Raw genomic sequence first — 16,067 nt, forward strand, 5'->3', positions numbered from 1 at the left:
CCCCCTCACCTACCTCCCCTTCCGTCCCCAGCTGTACATCTGCAAACTGAGAGGGGGACTGGGTGCCCTATGGGTGGTAACAGAGTGCCCACAGTGGGCACCTGCTGCAGGCTGGCTGTGTGGCCTTGGGCTGCGGGGACAGCACCTGGGGACGGCGCTGTTTTCCCGCCACGGCTACCAGACCCTTTTCACTCATTTTTCTATTTCTAGACAGCATTTCACTAAATAAGTTGCCCCAGTTGGATTTAAACTAGCGATCCTCCTGCCTCAGTCTTATAGGGTGCTGGACGCAGTCTGAGGTGTGGGCCACCACACCTGGCCTTGGCCTTGTTCCTGACACCCACGCACCACAAGGACCTTTCTGCCCCCATAATGGAAAACCCGCCGGCCTCTGCCCCTTGAAGCACCATCCAACCTCCAGCCTTCGGGCCTAGTATCTCCGGGACTCCAGCCCTGACCACACAGCCCCTAGACTGGTCAGTGTCCAGGCGCCATCTCCCCCATACAGAGGACAGCACCACTGTCCCCTCCTGCATCGGGCAGGGATGTGGCTCCTTCCATCCCGACGAGAGCAGAGCACATGTGCCTCTTGCTCCTGACCCTCAGTCTTCCCACGCCCCATCCCTGAGCCAGGGTGGGAGATGCAAGCCTCAGAGTGTGGAAGGTCCCTGATTCACGCCCAGGGTGTCCAGACTGGCATGGACAAAGACCTGCTGGGCCACGGGGCTCACACACCCCTGCAGTAGAGCCCAGCCCTTTCTGAGGGAGGTCTCACCTGACACTCAGGGCCACCTCACCTGCCCCTCCTCAGCCCCCTGGAGGAGCCTCCCCAAGTCACCACCCCCTGCCGGAGACCAGATTGCTTCCTGGAGCTCCAGGGAGGGTCTGAGTCCAAACTCACCTTCCTATCCACTATACCCCTAGGTCCTGGCCTGTTTCCCCATGCATGCCCCGGGTCCCTGGAAGGCCTTTGCTGCTTGACATCTGCGAGCCTCTAGGAACACAGGGAGAGGGACCCAAGTCACCAGCACTGCCCCCCTAGGGCCCTAGGGCCCATCCCAGACAACACTGCCCTGCCCTCCCTTATCAGTGTTTACCGCCCTTGAGGTTACACACTGACTGCAGAGCTGTCAGTGACTGCTGGCTCCAGCCAAGGAGAACAGGGAGAAGCCAGCAGGACCCCAAGGGGAGAGGGGCTGGGCAGGCACAGAGAGAGCTGTGCAGGGAGAGGAGACCGAGGAGACGGAAGGCAGCCCCACCGCTCCACCAGACCCCGACCGCTCCACCAGCCCAACTTGGCAGGCACAGCTGGGGAGGAAACATCCGGGCAGGGCACCGGGCCGCCCCCGAAGACTGGCCAGCCGTGGAGCCCACTACCTGCAGGGGTTCTGGGCCACGGGAAGGGTGGCAGAGGTGACAAAGCCTCCTGCCCCACCTGGCCTCTCCTCTCCGCTCCTCACTGCTCGTCAGAAGCTGAGGACCCAGCCTCGTCTGGGAAGCTGCTCTGAGCGCTAAGGCCCACAGCTGTGATGGCTCCCTCTGTGCCAGGTAGCTGGAAGAGCTGCTGTGCCCATGGAATGTAGCTGCCCCTGGCCCCAGAACTGTGTCCATGCAGTCCCTGACAGAGCACAACATCCGGACACGCCAGCAGGGGGCTCCTCACCCCACCTCTGCACCTGCCACCCGGGCCTCGCCTGGGCAGAGAACACGGTGAGCCCAAGCCCTGCTCACCTCAGGGCATGGAGAATAGCACCACGCACAGTGGGGCCCCCAAGAAGCTGGGCCTGTCCTTCTCCATCGAGGCCATCCTCCGCAGGCCCTTGCAGCGTTGTGAGGAAGCTCGGCTCGAGCCCCCGAAGGAGCAGCCCCAGGGTGAGTGGCTCTGATCATTGCCCACTGCCCCGAGGCATGGATGGGCACCACAGCTGGAGGAGGGTTGGGCCCATGGTGGAAAAGCCTCCAGGTTCAAGGCTTCTGGGCACCGCACTCAGGCTCAGGGACCTCACCTTTCCCTGAAGCAACCCCATCCGTCTGCTCAGTGGGGAACAATGTTAGCACAACCCATCCCAGTTGGACATGGTGACCAAAGGGCCCTCCAGCCCTGCCTTCCAACCCACCCTGTCCCCTCTCACTCAGGACCTGAGCATAAAGTTCCTGTGGTGGTGATGGGTAGCCCCTGCGCTTTGCTGACTTCCCAGGGCTGTGGGTAGCTGCCATCAGGTCACTGGGACACTGGAACACAGCTCCCCAGGCTGGCAGACTCCAACTCTAGCTCGGCAGGCCCAGGACTGCATTCCAAGAGCCTGCGTGGCTCTGACCTGGGGTTCAGGACCCCCTGCAGAGCCCAGGCTCAGAAAAGTTGGCACCCTGTGCCCACCATGGAGCCTGCACACAGCAGGGCAGGGCCAGTCCCCCAAAACCTTCCTTCTTCCCCATCTTCTCATTCCCATGAGGACACTCTCACCCTGCCCCAGGTCTCCATGGAGTGGAAACAGCCAGGAGGCTTCCAGTTACTCTTCCTCTTGGGAGAGGAGACCTGATACCCAAACCTCCATAATCTGAGAGGCTGAATCAGGAGGAACCCTCTTTCCACTGGAGGCCCCAACCCTGGAAAGAACCAGTCTGCACCTATCCCACCCCACAGCTCTGGGGAGGGAAGGAGGGGACAAATGAGGGAGAAACCCCTGCAGGGGTGGAGACCCACGCTCCCACCTGCTCTATGGGTAACTGTGGGCTCATCTGGGCCAGGTGGGAGCTGATGGTGGTTAACACCATGATGGTGACTGGCCATCTCAGCAGACTCAGGTTAGCGACTGTGAGTCCCCACCAGATCCTCTTGGGCTGCACTGACCCTGCCTGGCATGGCTGGGAGCTGCGGCCCCGAGGAACCATGGCATCTGAGGACACCCATGATGGCAGCCAGCTAAGTGCTGACTCTGGGCTTTGGTGGCCAGGCAGCCACTGCCACTCAGCTGAAAAAGGCCCACACACAGGCATGAAGGCAAGGCTGTGTGTGCTACAGAAAACTTTACTCAGAACAGCAGCAGGGGTGTGCGACCCTGACTCATGCCCTGTGGTCCCCAGGCCAGCTCACATCACCCCTCCAGCCTGCACTGTCCTGAGGAGACTGGAGCTGCGCTGGCTTCCGAGTCTCTCTCCACACCTCGCTGCACACCTGCTGTCCTCCCTTCTCCTCCCACTCCCCGCCTGTCTGTGTCTGGCTGTCATGGTCGCACAGAGCAAGGGCTCCGCAGCCCAGGCCTTCAGCCCTGGTCCCCGCCCCTTTCCTGTCCACTCCCCAGTCTGCAGACAGCAAGGCTCCCCTCCTCCGCAGAAGGACACTGGGCCATCGCAAGTGCTTGTCCTGAGTCCCTCCACTCAGGGCCCGGCCTTGACTCCCTCTGTTGAGCCTCCACTTTCTGAGGGTCCGCCTGGGCTGGCCAGGGCATGTTTTTGGGGACACAGCTCCCCGCTCCACCTGTCCCACTTCTTCACCCTCTCCACTTCCTCTTCCTCCGTCCCTCCCTCACTGTTCCTCATCCCCAAGAGGAATGGCCCTGGCTGTCACACGAGCGTCTGAAGCAGGGCCCCGGGGAGCGGGCTGTGCGCTTCTGTGGTCTCCCCGGGGATGGGCTAGCCACTCTCTCATGGTCTCCCTCAGTCCTGCTCAGAGTCACCACTCACCTGGCCTGAGGGCCCTCTTTCCCCCAGGGTGCCAGAGCCCAGACCCAGCCTGGTTGTGCCCCTGCAGGGAGCACAAAAGGACAGCATGGCCCTGCCAGTCAGAGTCATGAGTCAGCTCAGGCTTCTCCAGAACCGACCGAAGGGAGTGAGGGGAGCCCCAAGAGCCAGTACCCAGGCTCCCTGCTGCTTGTTGTCACCTTCCACCTTCCATCAGCCCGGAACATCACGCCGGCCCCTTTGGTGCCAGTCCTCAGGGTCTCTACAGCCTGCTGCCTCCTCCACGTCGCACCAGTCATGGCGACCAAGGGTGTGGCAGGGCTAGGGCGGGGGGCATGGCAGGGGCCACCTCTCTGCTCTGAGCTGGTTCCATGTCTCAGGGCTCTTCTGCCTCCGATGGCTGGCTTCTGTCTCCACACTGGGCTCTCAGTTCTGCTTCTCTCCATGGTGTGCTCCTAAGGAGGCTCCCTTCTCCAGACAGGGTCAATCATTTGTCAGACAGCAACATTTCTTGGCCCTGTTCCCAAGGCCCTGTCACTCTGGACAACCCTCCTTTGGTGACTCCTCAGCTTTGTCACTCGAACCTTTAGCAGAGCGCAGCAGGAAATTCCCCTGCATTCTGGGCAGGACAGGTGACAAAGTATGGATTCCTCCAGTGGCAGGAATGTGTCACTCCTGTGACACTTCCTGTGTCACACTCTGAAACATCCACCAGCTACACAGCTGGTGTTGTCTATGTGTTGCCCAGCTGGAGGGAGTAGGGGGCCACACACATACACAAGCGCACACACAAGCATATATACACATACACACATGCACATACACACATCATACACACACACACAACTCCAAGAGAAAGAGTCAGAACTGTTGAAATACAATTGCATTGCCAGAGGGAACAGGCCCATGGTGTGTGCCTCCCCTCAAGTGTAAGCCTCCAAGACCTGCGCCCCTGTTGTGAAGCCATGAGTCATGACTCAGTCACCAGCTAGACAAGGAGTTATAGACACAGAGAAGGGAACATGGACTCCAAGGCCTGCGGGAGGACCGCAGAGGGGTGTGGCCTTGGAGATGGGGGCTGCAGGTGACACATCAGGGCTACAGCAGGAGGAACAGGAAGAAACAGTCCTATAGAAGCCCCACCACAGCTCCTGGATGCTAGTGTCACCGAACAACATCACAGGAGAGAGGGAGGCTGAGGAGCAAGTGTGCCAGACCCAGAACCTTGGTCTGTGTGCCTATGCACCAGTGAGGGCAGAGCCCAAGCCTCCCAGCCTCACACAGCACTGCCTTACAAGCTGCCACCAAGAGACTGCAGCTCCAGGCCAGTACCCAGGCAGCACCCCAAATCCAGCCTGGGACTCTAGCATCTCCTCCTGGCTGTTTCTCCCTCTATTCTCTCTTCCCACACCGCTGGTTTCTTTTTGTTGTTTATTTACACAAAAATCCATGTTTATTATTTAAAAATTGCAATTAAATGAAAGGGAAAGGGAAAATGTAACCAACTTCACCATGTCACCATCCTGTAGTCATCACTGTGAATACTGTGTCACAAAGACTGAGCTGGCTTTGTTTACAAATATGTTCTACAAATATGGAGGCTGGTTGTTGTAAGCTGGAATTTAGCTCTCTGACTTTTCTTTTCAAAACAAACAAAACCTATTGTGTTTCCACTAGAAGTCTTACAACAAACCTTGGAGAGAAGGGAACATTTGATTGATTGGAGCCTTGGTGGATGAGTAGGAGGTCAGGAGACAAAGACCAAGGAAAACACTCAGGCACAGGTGGAAAAGAAGCTGTGGCCACCTTGGGAGGTGGGAAGTAGTCAGGCAGGACAGAAGGCGCAGAAACAAGCGATGGAAAGGGACAAATGACACCTGGAGGGTGCCTCGGAAGAGCACAATGGAGCTTCCTCCCTCCATGTGTGCAGAAGGGAGCCCTAGAAAGCCAGGACTCCAGAGAGGAGGCCACACACCTGCATGCATCAGGAAGTGACCCGGCAAAAGGGCGCAGGGTCGAGCCCAGTTAGTGCAGGGTCCTCGTGCCCAGCCAGGCTGCTCAGCAGCCTGCAGAGAAGCAGCGATCACAAGGCAGCAGGCGCGAGGCCTGCTGTATAATTAGGCAGCCTGTTCACCTGTGTAAATTGTGTGCTTCTTATGATTGATGTGTTAAATGGTGCAGGCTTAATTAAGTTCTGCTGACTCATCCTCTTTGAGCACCACTGAAGTGTGACTTGCGTGGCGGGTGTCACCACTTTCATCCCCTGTGCTGCTGCCATAGGTGTGGGCTGCGGGCCCTGGAGGGAGCTGCTCGGCCCGGAAGAAGCCCAAGGGTTTTTCCCTCACTTCCTGCTCTGTGCAGGGCACCCCACCCTGCTTGGAACAACAAGCCCCAATTTCCCCTCGTCCCACCTGAGTCGGGCCCCAGAACATCCGAAAGGCCTGCACAGTGCCTGGGAAGCCCCACCCATGCACTCAGCTCCCTGCCCCGAGTTTAAGAGGCCCCTCTAGGCCCCAGGCTCTGGACCAGGTCATACGCTGGTCATACTCTGTTCCCCTGCCATCCCGCTGCCCTGCCTCTCTCCTATGACTGCTTCTCTGTGGCATCGCCTCCCCTTGCTGCCCCTGTCAGCCCCCTCCTTGAATGGCAGGGCCCACTTTCATCCTCTGGGATACTGCTCATTTGCTGCCCACCCAACAGCCATGGTCAGGTTGACTCCTATTCCATCTGCATAGGCAGAGACAAGGAGACAGGAAGTATAGAGGAGATGGTGGTGATGGTGACGGTGACGGTGACAGTGACAGTGACAGTGGTGATGATGGTGGTGATGGTGATGGTGATGGTGGTGGTGATGGTGATGGTGGTGATGGTGGTGGTGATGGTGGTGGTGATGGTGATGGTGATGGTGACGGTGACGGTGATGGTGATGGTGATGGTGGTGGTGATGGTGATGGTGGTGATGGTGGTGGTGGTGGTGGTGGTGATGGTGATGGTGGTGCTGGTGATGGTGATAGTGATGGTGCTGATAGTGGTGATGGTAGTAATAGCGATAATAGTGATGGTGGTGGTGGCGATGGTGATGGTGGCAATGATGATGATGGTGATGATACTGGTGATGGTGATGGTGATAATGGTGATGATGGTGATGGTGGTGAGCCCCGTACTTCAAAGTTCCCCAAGGCTACTGAAGTCAGCCCTGTGTCCATTGCGGAGAACTGTGTGTTTGCAGGACAGTGGATGGAAGGAGATTAAAGTAAGATCCAGAATAGAATTTTCTAGGTGCCTGAGAGAAACTCCCATAGTGATAGTGCTCCATGGAATATGCTGACAGGTTTCCTATGACTGTGCTGCTGTAGGTGGCTGTGGGGCATGCTGGTGTGACTGAGAACACAGTGGACAATAAGGCTCTGTGGACCAAACCTCACACCACATCACACCTCGTCCTGGCCCAAGCCTGTCTCTCCTCCTGCACGTGCCTTCGTAGGGGGTCTCAGGTCATGCTAGGGTCTGCTCACTGGATGGCGATGCTCTGCATCCCTCTCCCACCATTCCTTCCATGTTTCTCTGGATCAGATTGTTTGGCAGACGAGGGCTAGATAAGAACAGGAAACCTGGGGCCAGGAATACAACTCAATGGCACAGCGCATTCCTGTCAAGAGTAAGGCTGTATTTGATCCTGGTACCAAAATATAAAATAAAATAGATATCTACTTGGATACCCAGGAACACAGTGAATCTAGGAAAAGATATTCTCAACTCCCACAGGGTAGCCTACACCTCTCTAACAGGAGAATCTTAGACGTCTCTCACTATTTCATTGTCATGATCAACACCATCACCACCATCACCATCACGACCATTGACATCAACATCATCACCACCATCACCACCACCAACACATCACCATCACCACCACTGTCATCAACACCATCACCATCTTCACCACCACCACCATCATCACCACCGTCACCATCACCATCACCACCATTGACATCAACATCATCACCACCATCACCACCATTGTCATCAACACCATCACCATCATCATCATCACCATCAGCACTATCATCATGACCATCCTCACCATCACCATCACCATCACACTCAAAGACAAACCCTAATCCTGGGGAAGCATTGTTAGTGTCACTGTTCTAACGGGCTGACTGTCCAAAGCTCCCTTTCCATGACATTGGTAGTCAGAAACTGACCAAGCAGGGTTCAGATCCTCACCCACCACTATATGGTGCTTTTCCCTTCCTGCTGGGATGAGGACACCCACAGATATTCTGGTAACTGCTTCCCAGTCACAGAATGGCAAGGCCCCAAATAATTATTTTGTCAAGGAGTCCATCCTGAGCCATGCCCTCCTGTGTGCCTAAGTCTCCTCCTGGCAAATAGAGCCACTGGCTCTTCAGTATGACACCCACCTTCTCTTTCTAGTCCTCTGTTCTCCACAGCGTCTTGTTCTCTGTATTCTGGTTCTGACACACCCAGCATGCTGTGCTCCTCAGATCTGAGTCCCAGGAGACTCAGCAACACATAGCCAACCAATCCACCACCACCCCGAGGACAGGTTGGTGTTGGCAGCTTTCTATAGCACGGCACTCTGTCGTGGTGCTCATCTGAGATACTGTGGACGAGTGAATGAGTGAACACTGTCACTCGAGCCCTGTTCAGGGCCCCAGTGCCTCTCGGAGCCTGGGTGCAGAGAAGTTGCTCACTGACTGACATGGTAGGGGTGACACCGTCCTCTCTGACTGGCTTCAGCCTCATTCCTCAAGCACACAACTAGCTCTACAGGACGCCTCTCTTAAAAGCAAAATTTTAAAAGCAGTATGAACTTGAGGGAGGGAAGGGAACGAGAAGAGGAAAGGTCAGAATCCCACCACCACCACACACACCGTGGAGACTGGAGCCCAAAACCCCACTGTCCACCCTCCTCAAATACCGCTAAGAGTCAGCAAACCAGCTCTGAGGGTATAAAATGGGCCAAGACCAGATGGGAGTGGGGGCTGGGAGGAGGGGCCCAGAAAACCACAAATCTGGGGTCTGCCGCAGTGGCAGCAGACCTGGTCTCCTTCTGGGCCTCTGTCCTCCCAGCAACGTCCCCAGACAAGGCCCAGCCTGGCCCTGAGCTCCTCAGCCTCTTGGGAAAGGCAAATTTCAGGGGGCGAGGGCCAGCTTGACCAAGGCCACTAGATCATCCAACAGTCTCCTCCTCCACACTGCAGAGTGGACACGGGCTAGAGAAGGGGTCAGACGTAGCCCAATTACAGAGCAGAATCAGGACCAGCACTCAGGTCTCAGCCTCCAGTGCAGGAGTTTTCTGCTCTGCAATGGCATAACAGCCCCAAGGGAGGGACGAAAGCTGCCCTTTCCCTCTCTTGGGCCATCTCCAGCTTTCCCAAGTATCCATACCGATTCTCAGCCCCTACCCTCCCTTCCAGTTGACTGCTGCCGTCCTCTGAGTCCTGCAGGATGTGAGACAGCTAACAAGGCGTCACACGACAGAGCCCTCTCTGTGGTTCAGGACTTTCCGCTCCTGAATCTCCCTGTCACTGTCAGTGCAACTGCATTAACCTTCCCTGGGTGCTGGCCACCAGCTGCACTTGCCCCCTACCCGCAGTAGAGAGGGACAGGCAGGTGGCTACTTCCTGAGCTTGTGCATAGGAGCTACCCCAGGGCCAGGAGGTACCTGAACCCCGACCACCATCTGAGAGCAGTTTGATCACAAAAGGGAGCTACAGGGCCATCTCCTAGAGCCCAGGGCATTCCCTCTGCAAGCCAGTGGACCCAAACATCCATCTGTGCTGTTTCCACAACCCCAGAACGCTGTCGCAGAGGCTGTGTCTCAGGCAGGCTGGAGCCGTGACCCTGCCCTCAGAGCTCAGGGAACCGAGCCAAGAGCCCCAGTCCCCCAGCCTCTGCCACTGCGGCTGCCCCAGCCAGAGCTCCACCAACACTATCTGATTCTTCATTCTGTAAACAAGCACTTGGGTGCAAGGAGCATATTTTTTTTCTTTCTCGGTTGGGGTGCTGAACCCAGAGTCTTTGCACACAGGTACATCCCTGACCTTGTTTTATTTTGAGACAGGGCCTCGCTCAGTCTCTAAATTGCCCCGGCTGGACTTGAACTTGCAGTCCTCATGCCTCCGGCCCTCAGGTGCTGGGCTCCCAGGTGCAGTCACTCTGCAAGGAGCACTTTCCTGTCCCCGCTGCAGCTGGTCTGGCTGCACCATGTGGGAAACACTATGCATCCCCTTGTACTCATGTTCCACAGCCCTCTGCCCCCACCCCTAGCCACCGCCATCCCTCTGGAGGGCTCTTGGCCTCCCACTGAGTCTACCTGGCTGCTCTCCTCCACCACACTCCCCACCTGAAGGGCCCATCATTCCTAGGACATCAAGGGCCAACGCACACCTGAGCTGCATTCCTGAGCCACAAGCCTCGAAACACAGCCACCTGCCCTGCAGGCTTGGTGTGTCCAGAGCAAACCCTTGAGGTCCCCATATGTGAACATGCCCCACCTGCACACATGTCCTCTTGCTCAGATCAGAACTGACAGTTTTTCCCAACCCCTGCTAGCCAAGATTTAATCCACCAACACACCCTGGCAGCTGCCCTCCCAAATGTACCCCAAGTCTGCTTTGCACCCTGCTGCCCACAGTCTGAGTCATGTGACAGGAGGGAGGCTGACGGATCGAGGTGCCCAAGTCTGCTATGTCTGGGGACTGTCTCCAGCCCAGTTCCAAGACAGGAAGATTTCAGGGGTCAACTCTGACAGGTCCCATTAAGTCCTGGCCACATCAGTCCAGTTCCCATGGCTGCTGGCAAGTATGGAAAGGGGCTTCCAACAGGTGGGGTGCTGGCCCAGAGAGAATTGGCCCTGGGCAGGAAAAGCTGTGCCAAGGTGGCATAACCACTCCGAGTGCCGTCCCACCAGGGCTGGGAAGGCCAGAGGGATGGCAGGGGCCATGAAAATGAGTTCAGGGGTCAGAGCAGCTATGGGAGCCAGAATTGCAGGCAAGAGCCGAGACCCCAGACCATGGAGTGGTCAGGAAAGAGCTAGTGTGTGACATCGGTATGCCCAGAGGGGGCGAGCACACCAACGTGAACAGGCCAGGCGCACAGGCAGAGGCAGCAGAGGCATCCTGGCCTATGGTGCGACCCAGAGGAGGCCCCTGGATGGGGCCAGTGCCCTAGTGCCAGTGCACACCTTGGGCCTCATCTGCTCTGTGAGCATGACTGCACCATGCGGCTCTGGAACTTGGAGCCTCAACTAACCACACCCTCCCCCTCCCCTAATGCCCAGGTGTGCTCTCCATCCACTCTGTCCAGCCCTGCCTGGAGTCACCTCCACCTTGCAGAGGATGGAAAGTAGCCAGGGGCTGCGACAGGCAGAAGCCAGCTTCCTTACTGGGCACTGCATCCCCAGCCTCAGGGCAGCCCAGCCCTGTTTGGAACCCGCCTCAACCAGTCACCAGACATGGGAAAGCTCTCAGCTTCTTTTAGAGCAAGGGGTCCCAAACGCACTTTGAACTGAGGCACACAAGTGATGTTGTCATCCCTGAGTGAAACAGGATAAACAGGGATGGGAGGCAGTGAACGGGGTCAGGAGATGGCTGGACAGCTCCCATCAGCAGCAGAAACCTCACTGTAACCCAGCCTGCAGCCGAGTGCCAGAGGCTGATCAGATCCCTAGATACCTGCACAGGGAATGGCGGGGAATACAGAAAGACCAAGGACAAAATTTAAGGTAAAGTGGACCAGGAAGAACTTGCCCCCAGTGGACAAGCACAGCAATCTCACGGCTGACCACTTTCACTAGCAAGCAAGATGCGCAGGGAAGGGTCAGCATGTGCTTCATGGAGCCCCAGTACAGAGAATTGGCAGATAAGGAATAGCTTAACAAGGCACCAGATTTTCTCTAGGCCCGGACGTCTGTATTTGTACAACCTGCTCAGCAGATGCTATCTTGCTTTAGGAGTGTCGGGTCAGCAGCATTCTGCCAATAGCCAGAGATATGCGCCTTCCTTCACGTGCTTCCCAGTTCCCTGGGCCAGGTCACACCGACCTCGAGGCCGTCAGGCCTGAGTTCCATAACCCAGTGCCTGACACCAGGGCTGTCCTACTTCTCTGTAAGGAACGGGAGGTGGTTGCTTCAGTCCTAATGGCCACTCGGGCTCTACTGCAATGATGACCCTGCTGCTCCTGAATGAGAGCAGAGGCATCTCTGGGGGCTGTAGACAGGCATCATGTGGCCTCGGGCATTACAGAGCACCAGGCAGGGTGTCCTAGAAAGAGGACTTGGGTCCCTGCCCAGAGTGAGGCTGGGCAGCGGCAAGAGGGTGGCCCTGGCCCAACCTGACCCCTGGGCCTCTCCCACAGCAGAGAGAAGGGCCCGACGCAGGGCCCGCACCACCTTCACGCCAGAGCAGCTGCAGGAGCTGGAGAAGATCTTCCACTTTACCCACTACCCTGACGTCCACGTCCGCAGCCAGCTGGCTGCCAGGATCAAACTGCCAGAGGCCCGAGTACAGGTACAGTCACCCTCTACCCACCAGGGCCCTGGGCCACAGACTCCTGATCCCCAGGGGCCCAGGAAACCCTAACTGGCTCCAGCCTCAGGCATGGCCACCCTGGCCCAGGATCATTTCTCCAGTAGGGAAGTCACTGTCACTCTAAGCCATGTCCCTTCTTGGGTGGACCTGGAGCAGGTAGATACCAGGCATCTGAGTCCACCCAGCTCTGTGTCTGAGCTCTGCTTCCTGCGGCTTGTAGCCCATTTCCCAAGATGAGCTATGATCAAAAAGAGGAAATGTGATTACCTAAAAAGAGCGAATTCTTTAAGGAAATAAATAAAATGTTTATTACGGTAAAAGACACATTACCATTAATCCCTCTCAAAATTCTCCCCCTCACTTTTAACACACTCATCCCGCTGCTCTCGCTGCTTCCTGCAGCAGCTCCGGAGCCCCCTTTCCTAAATGTCTCTAGTTGTGCTGTCCTGGCTGCCACCATGTCTTGAATCCATTCGAATATTCACCTTCTGTGGTCACTCAGACCTGAAGGAAGAGCCAGTCTTGCAATGCCAGCTCTGATGAATAAGGCAGATAAGTACACGTGTGTTTGTGAGCCTGACTTCTGCTGGGTGGCACTTGGCAGCAGCATTCACCACACTGTTTGCTGGCCACACTTCCTAAAGGTGCTGGGATGATGATGAAGACACTTACCCAGAGAAAGATGGCAGGTCAATCGCAAGGTTACTGTAATAACTTTTTAACCTAAACGTCCACTGAATTTTTGATCCCCTCTTGGGTCACAGACTTGCTCTGTCCAGGGCTGGGTGGCTGCTGTGCTGGAGAGGTGTGGGGTGGAGGAAGCCCCTTGCATGCATCCCACCTTCTGCCTCTCCTATCCACAGATCTGGTTCCAGAATCAGCGTGCCAAGCGGCGAAAACAAGAGAAGATGGGCGGCCTGGCATCCCCACAGCAGCCGGGCAAGGCTGCCTCGGCCCTGCCCCTGAACCTGGATGTGGCTGTGAGTGGCCTGACCTGCTGGTGGGTGGGAACATCATTGGGGCATCCCAGCCTGACCCAGCCATGGGGGCCTCAGGGCTGAGTGTGATGCCCAGGCCAAGGGGGTCTGCACCAGACAAGCACTGGCCCTAAGTTCCCATCCTTGTCCCTGAGTGACGACCACAGAGCCACTGGGTCCTCAGACAAGGTCTGCAAACCCGAGTCACAGAGCAAAGAACCAGACCTGGATGGCCAGAGTGAAGCCCAGCACATACATCTGTGGGCAGCGGGGAGAGTCCCTGTGTCTCTTGGGGCCATAACAGTTTGGGCAAGGATAGGGTGGGGGACCAGGAAGTGCTCCCTAAACCTTGAGGGCCTATGGGTGCGGCACCTGGCAGTGCAGCCCTGAGCAGACCAGACGCCACTGCCCTCTGAGGCCAAAGCCCTGCTGTGCCTCCCGGAACTTGAGGGGTCCCCAGCCTAGGCCCTAAGCATCCCATGGTGACTGCTGTCCCCCACAGCCTCGGCCCCAAATCTAAGGCCTGGGCAGCGCTGGAGCTCAGCCTCTCCCCACAGGGCTCCGTGCCAACGGCCACCACACTGCACTGCCCAGCTGTTCCCTGGGGCTGCTCCCTGCCTGTTCATGGCCCCCCAGCACCCGCTTGGGTGCCTGCCGGGGTTGCCTTCCTGCTGCAACACCCTCAGGAGATGCAGCCCCTGCTGGGGCCCCCCATCCAAAACACCTGTGCACACGGCCTCTACCTCCTGCCACCGCCACCTCCCAGGTGGGACAGCACCTGCACCACTTCCACCTAGGTGCTGTGTCAGTGCTGCCAGCAGTGCCCAGACCTTGGGAAAATCAGCTCACAGCCCAGCTTGCTATGCTGACCGCAGCGGCAGTGACACGAAGGACAGTGGATGGCCGGGCAAGAGCATGCTGGGAGTGGCTATGTGACTCCCACCAGTCCTTGCCCCTCTGGCCTCTCCTGAGCCCGAAGCAGTGCACAAGTGACCTCAGGGACCCTTTTCTCCGTAAGCCGGGACAGGCAGGGGCCGTGGAGGGACTAAGAAGTCTGTGGGCCTCACGTCCACTCAGCACTTGCTGCAACACACTCACAGACAGCTGGACAGAGACCATGCCTTGGGTTCTCCTGTGTGGTCGGGGCTAGCATCTGGCTGTGCCTCTGGGCTCCAACGTGGCACCACAGGGCAGGATGGAAGTGGCCTCTTGGTGTCTGTCTGTCCCACTAGACTGGGAAGGCATCATCGTGCAGCCAATGGGGATGATGACAGGGACCTTTCCAGAGCCGCCACCTTCCACAGGGCAGAGGCAGCTGGAAGCCACCTCCCTCGGTCCTGGAAAGCCTAAGATTTCTGTTAGTTCATTGTGTTCCCGCAGGGAGACCCTGCAGGAACAGCCTCTCTGCCTGAGACTCAGTTTCCCTGTCTATAAAATGGACCAGTGACTCCACAGCCTGATCCACTGTGCCTCTGTGGAGTGATATCCTTATTCTCACATCTACAGGGGAAGCGGCTGCTGGGGCCCCTGCCCTGCTGCTGGGATGAGGCCTCTCCCCGAGGCTGGGCCATCAGCAATCAGGACCTCTAGGAATCTCCCGCAGGCCCCGATCCTGGGCTGCCCAGGAGTAGGGAGCCGGCTCTTAGCTAGCTCTTAGCCTGCACTGTTCCAGTAACCTTACCACTAGTCCTCTGGGCCTCTGTTTCAGTGTCTGTGATGTGCTGGTATCTGGCCCAAGCCAACCAGGGCACAGGCTGTGCTCACAGTGTGACCAGAAGTCATCGAGTCACCACAGAGGTGGCTGTGCATCCCATGAGGCCACTGCCTCCTCCCTTTGGATTTTTGTTTTATATCCATGGAGCAAAGGGATCGCTTTAGAAACCTTCCTGGCTGTGTGACCGTGGACAATGGTCCACCCTCCCTATGTGCTTCTTCCCTGACCTCTTGCCTCCCGGTGACTGTTAGCACAAACAAGCTGATGCCCTCAGACCCGTAGCAAGCGCTTGGCACACATCACGAGAAGCGTGCCTCCCCCAAGGCCCCTTCTAGCCTTTTGTGCTGACCTAAGCCCGAGCTCCCTCCTAGACCTTATTACCCAGCTTCTGGGAGGCCAAGGAATCTCGGAAGAGTGCAGAACTCTGCATGGCTGTGTGTTTGTTTTCCCAGAGAAAAGGGGCTCACTGCTTTCGTGAATTTTGCAAAGAGCTCCGAGACTAAAATGAATACCCACAAAGAGGCCTGTGGGTCATGCCTGCGCCAGTCTGGGGAGGCTGGTTCCAGCTGTGAGCACACACACCTGGGAGTCAAGCAGAGCGGTTTTAAAAAGGCAAAAGCATGAAAATGTTGCTTTGGTTTCAGTGTGCCTCAAAAGTGTGTATATCACCATGGAAACAGCATTATAGCTGGGCCTTTGGGGTTGTGGGCCGCGGGAGCTCTGGCTCTGAGGGGTTAATGCCTCATGGTGGGAGCGGGCCCCTCTCTCGTCTCTCAGTTCGCTCTGGCGGTGGAAAGCACCTGTGCCTCCCAGCCTGGGCCTCGCTGACTGGACACCAGCTCCAGAATCATGAGCCGATAAAGTTCTGTTCCTTAACAAACACCCTTTGTGGCACTCTGTCATCGTGGTGTCACCTGGCTAGGACAGCTACAAAGTGAACAGGGGTTGTGATTTTATCAAACTCAGTAACAAATGAGGGAGCTGCTAAGACTCAGGACGGGGCCAGAAGAAAACGCGTTTTCACAGGGCAGGTGCACAGGTGCACACGCGTCTAAACCACAGACACCACAGGGAAGTAAGCCGGGACAGAGTTGCTTTGCATTCCTGTGGATAAGGATCACTTGCTTTGCTAAG

The 16,067-nt window shown here is 57.0% G+C and overlaps 1 protein-coding gene across 1 annotated transcript; it reads left to right on the forward strand.

Moving 5' to 3' along the window:
• The first annotated feature begins 1,159 nt into the window (after positions 1-1,159).
• Positions 1,160-15,813, forward strand: Isx (intestine specific homeobox). The gene is made up of 4 exons (XM_063255553.1): positions 1,160-1,872; positions 12,070-12,221; positions 13,106-13,222; positions 13,777-15,813. Exons 1-4 carry the CDS (start codon positions 1,740-1,742, stop codon positions 14,014-14,016), a joined length of 642 nt encoding a protein of 213 aa, XP_063111623.1. The 5' UTR covers positions 1,160-1,739; the 3' UTR covers positions 14,017-15,813.
• The last annotated feature ends 254 nt before the right edge of the window (positions 15,814-16,067 follow it).

The sequence above is a fragment of the Cavia porcellus genome, unplaced genomic scaffold (assembly GCF_034190915.1).
Source record: "Cavia porcellus strain 051 isolate PalLab524CR breed Dunkin Hartley unplaced genomic scaffold, mCavPor4.1 scaffold_8, whole genome shotgun sequence".
Lineage (NCBI taxonomy): Eukaryota > Metazoa > Chordata > Mammalia > Rodentia > Caviidae > Cavia > Cavia porcellus.

Bases quoted from the DNA above. Each gene is read 5' to 3' on its own strand.
- Isx (XM_063255553.1), top strand. From the start codon at position 1,740: ATGGAGAATAGCACCACGCACAGTGGGGCCCCCAAGAAGCTGGGCCTG. The intron at 1,873-12,069 runs GTGAGTGGCTCT...CCTCTCCCACAG, and splicing joins CCCGAAGGAGCAGCCCCAGG to CAGAGAGAAGGGCCCGACGC. The intron at 13,223-13,776 runs GTGAGTGGCCTG...CTCTCCCCACAG, and splicing joins CCCTGAACCTGGATGTGGCT to GGCTCCGTGCCAACGGCCAC.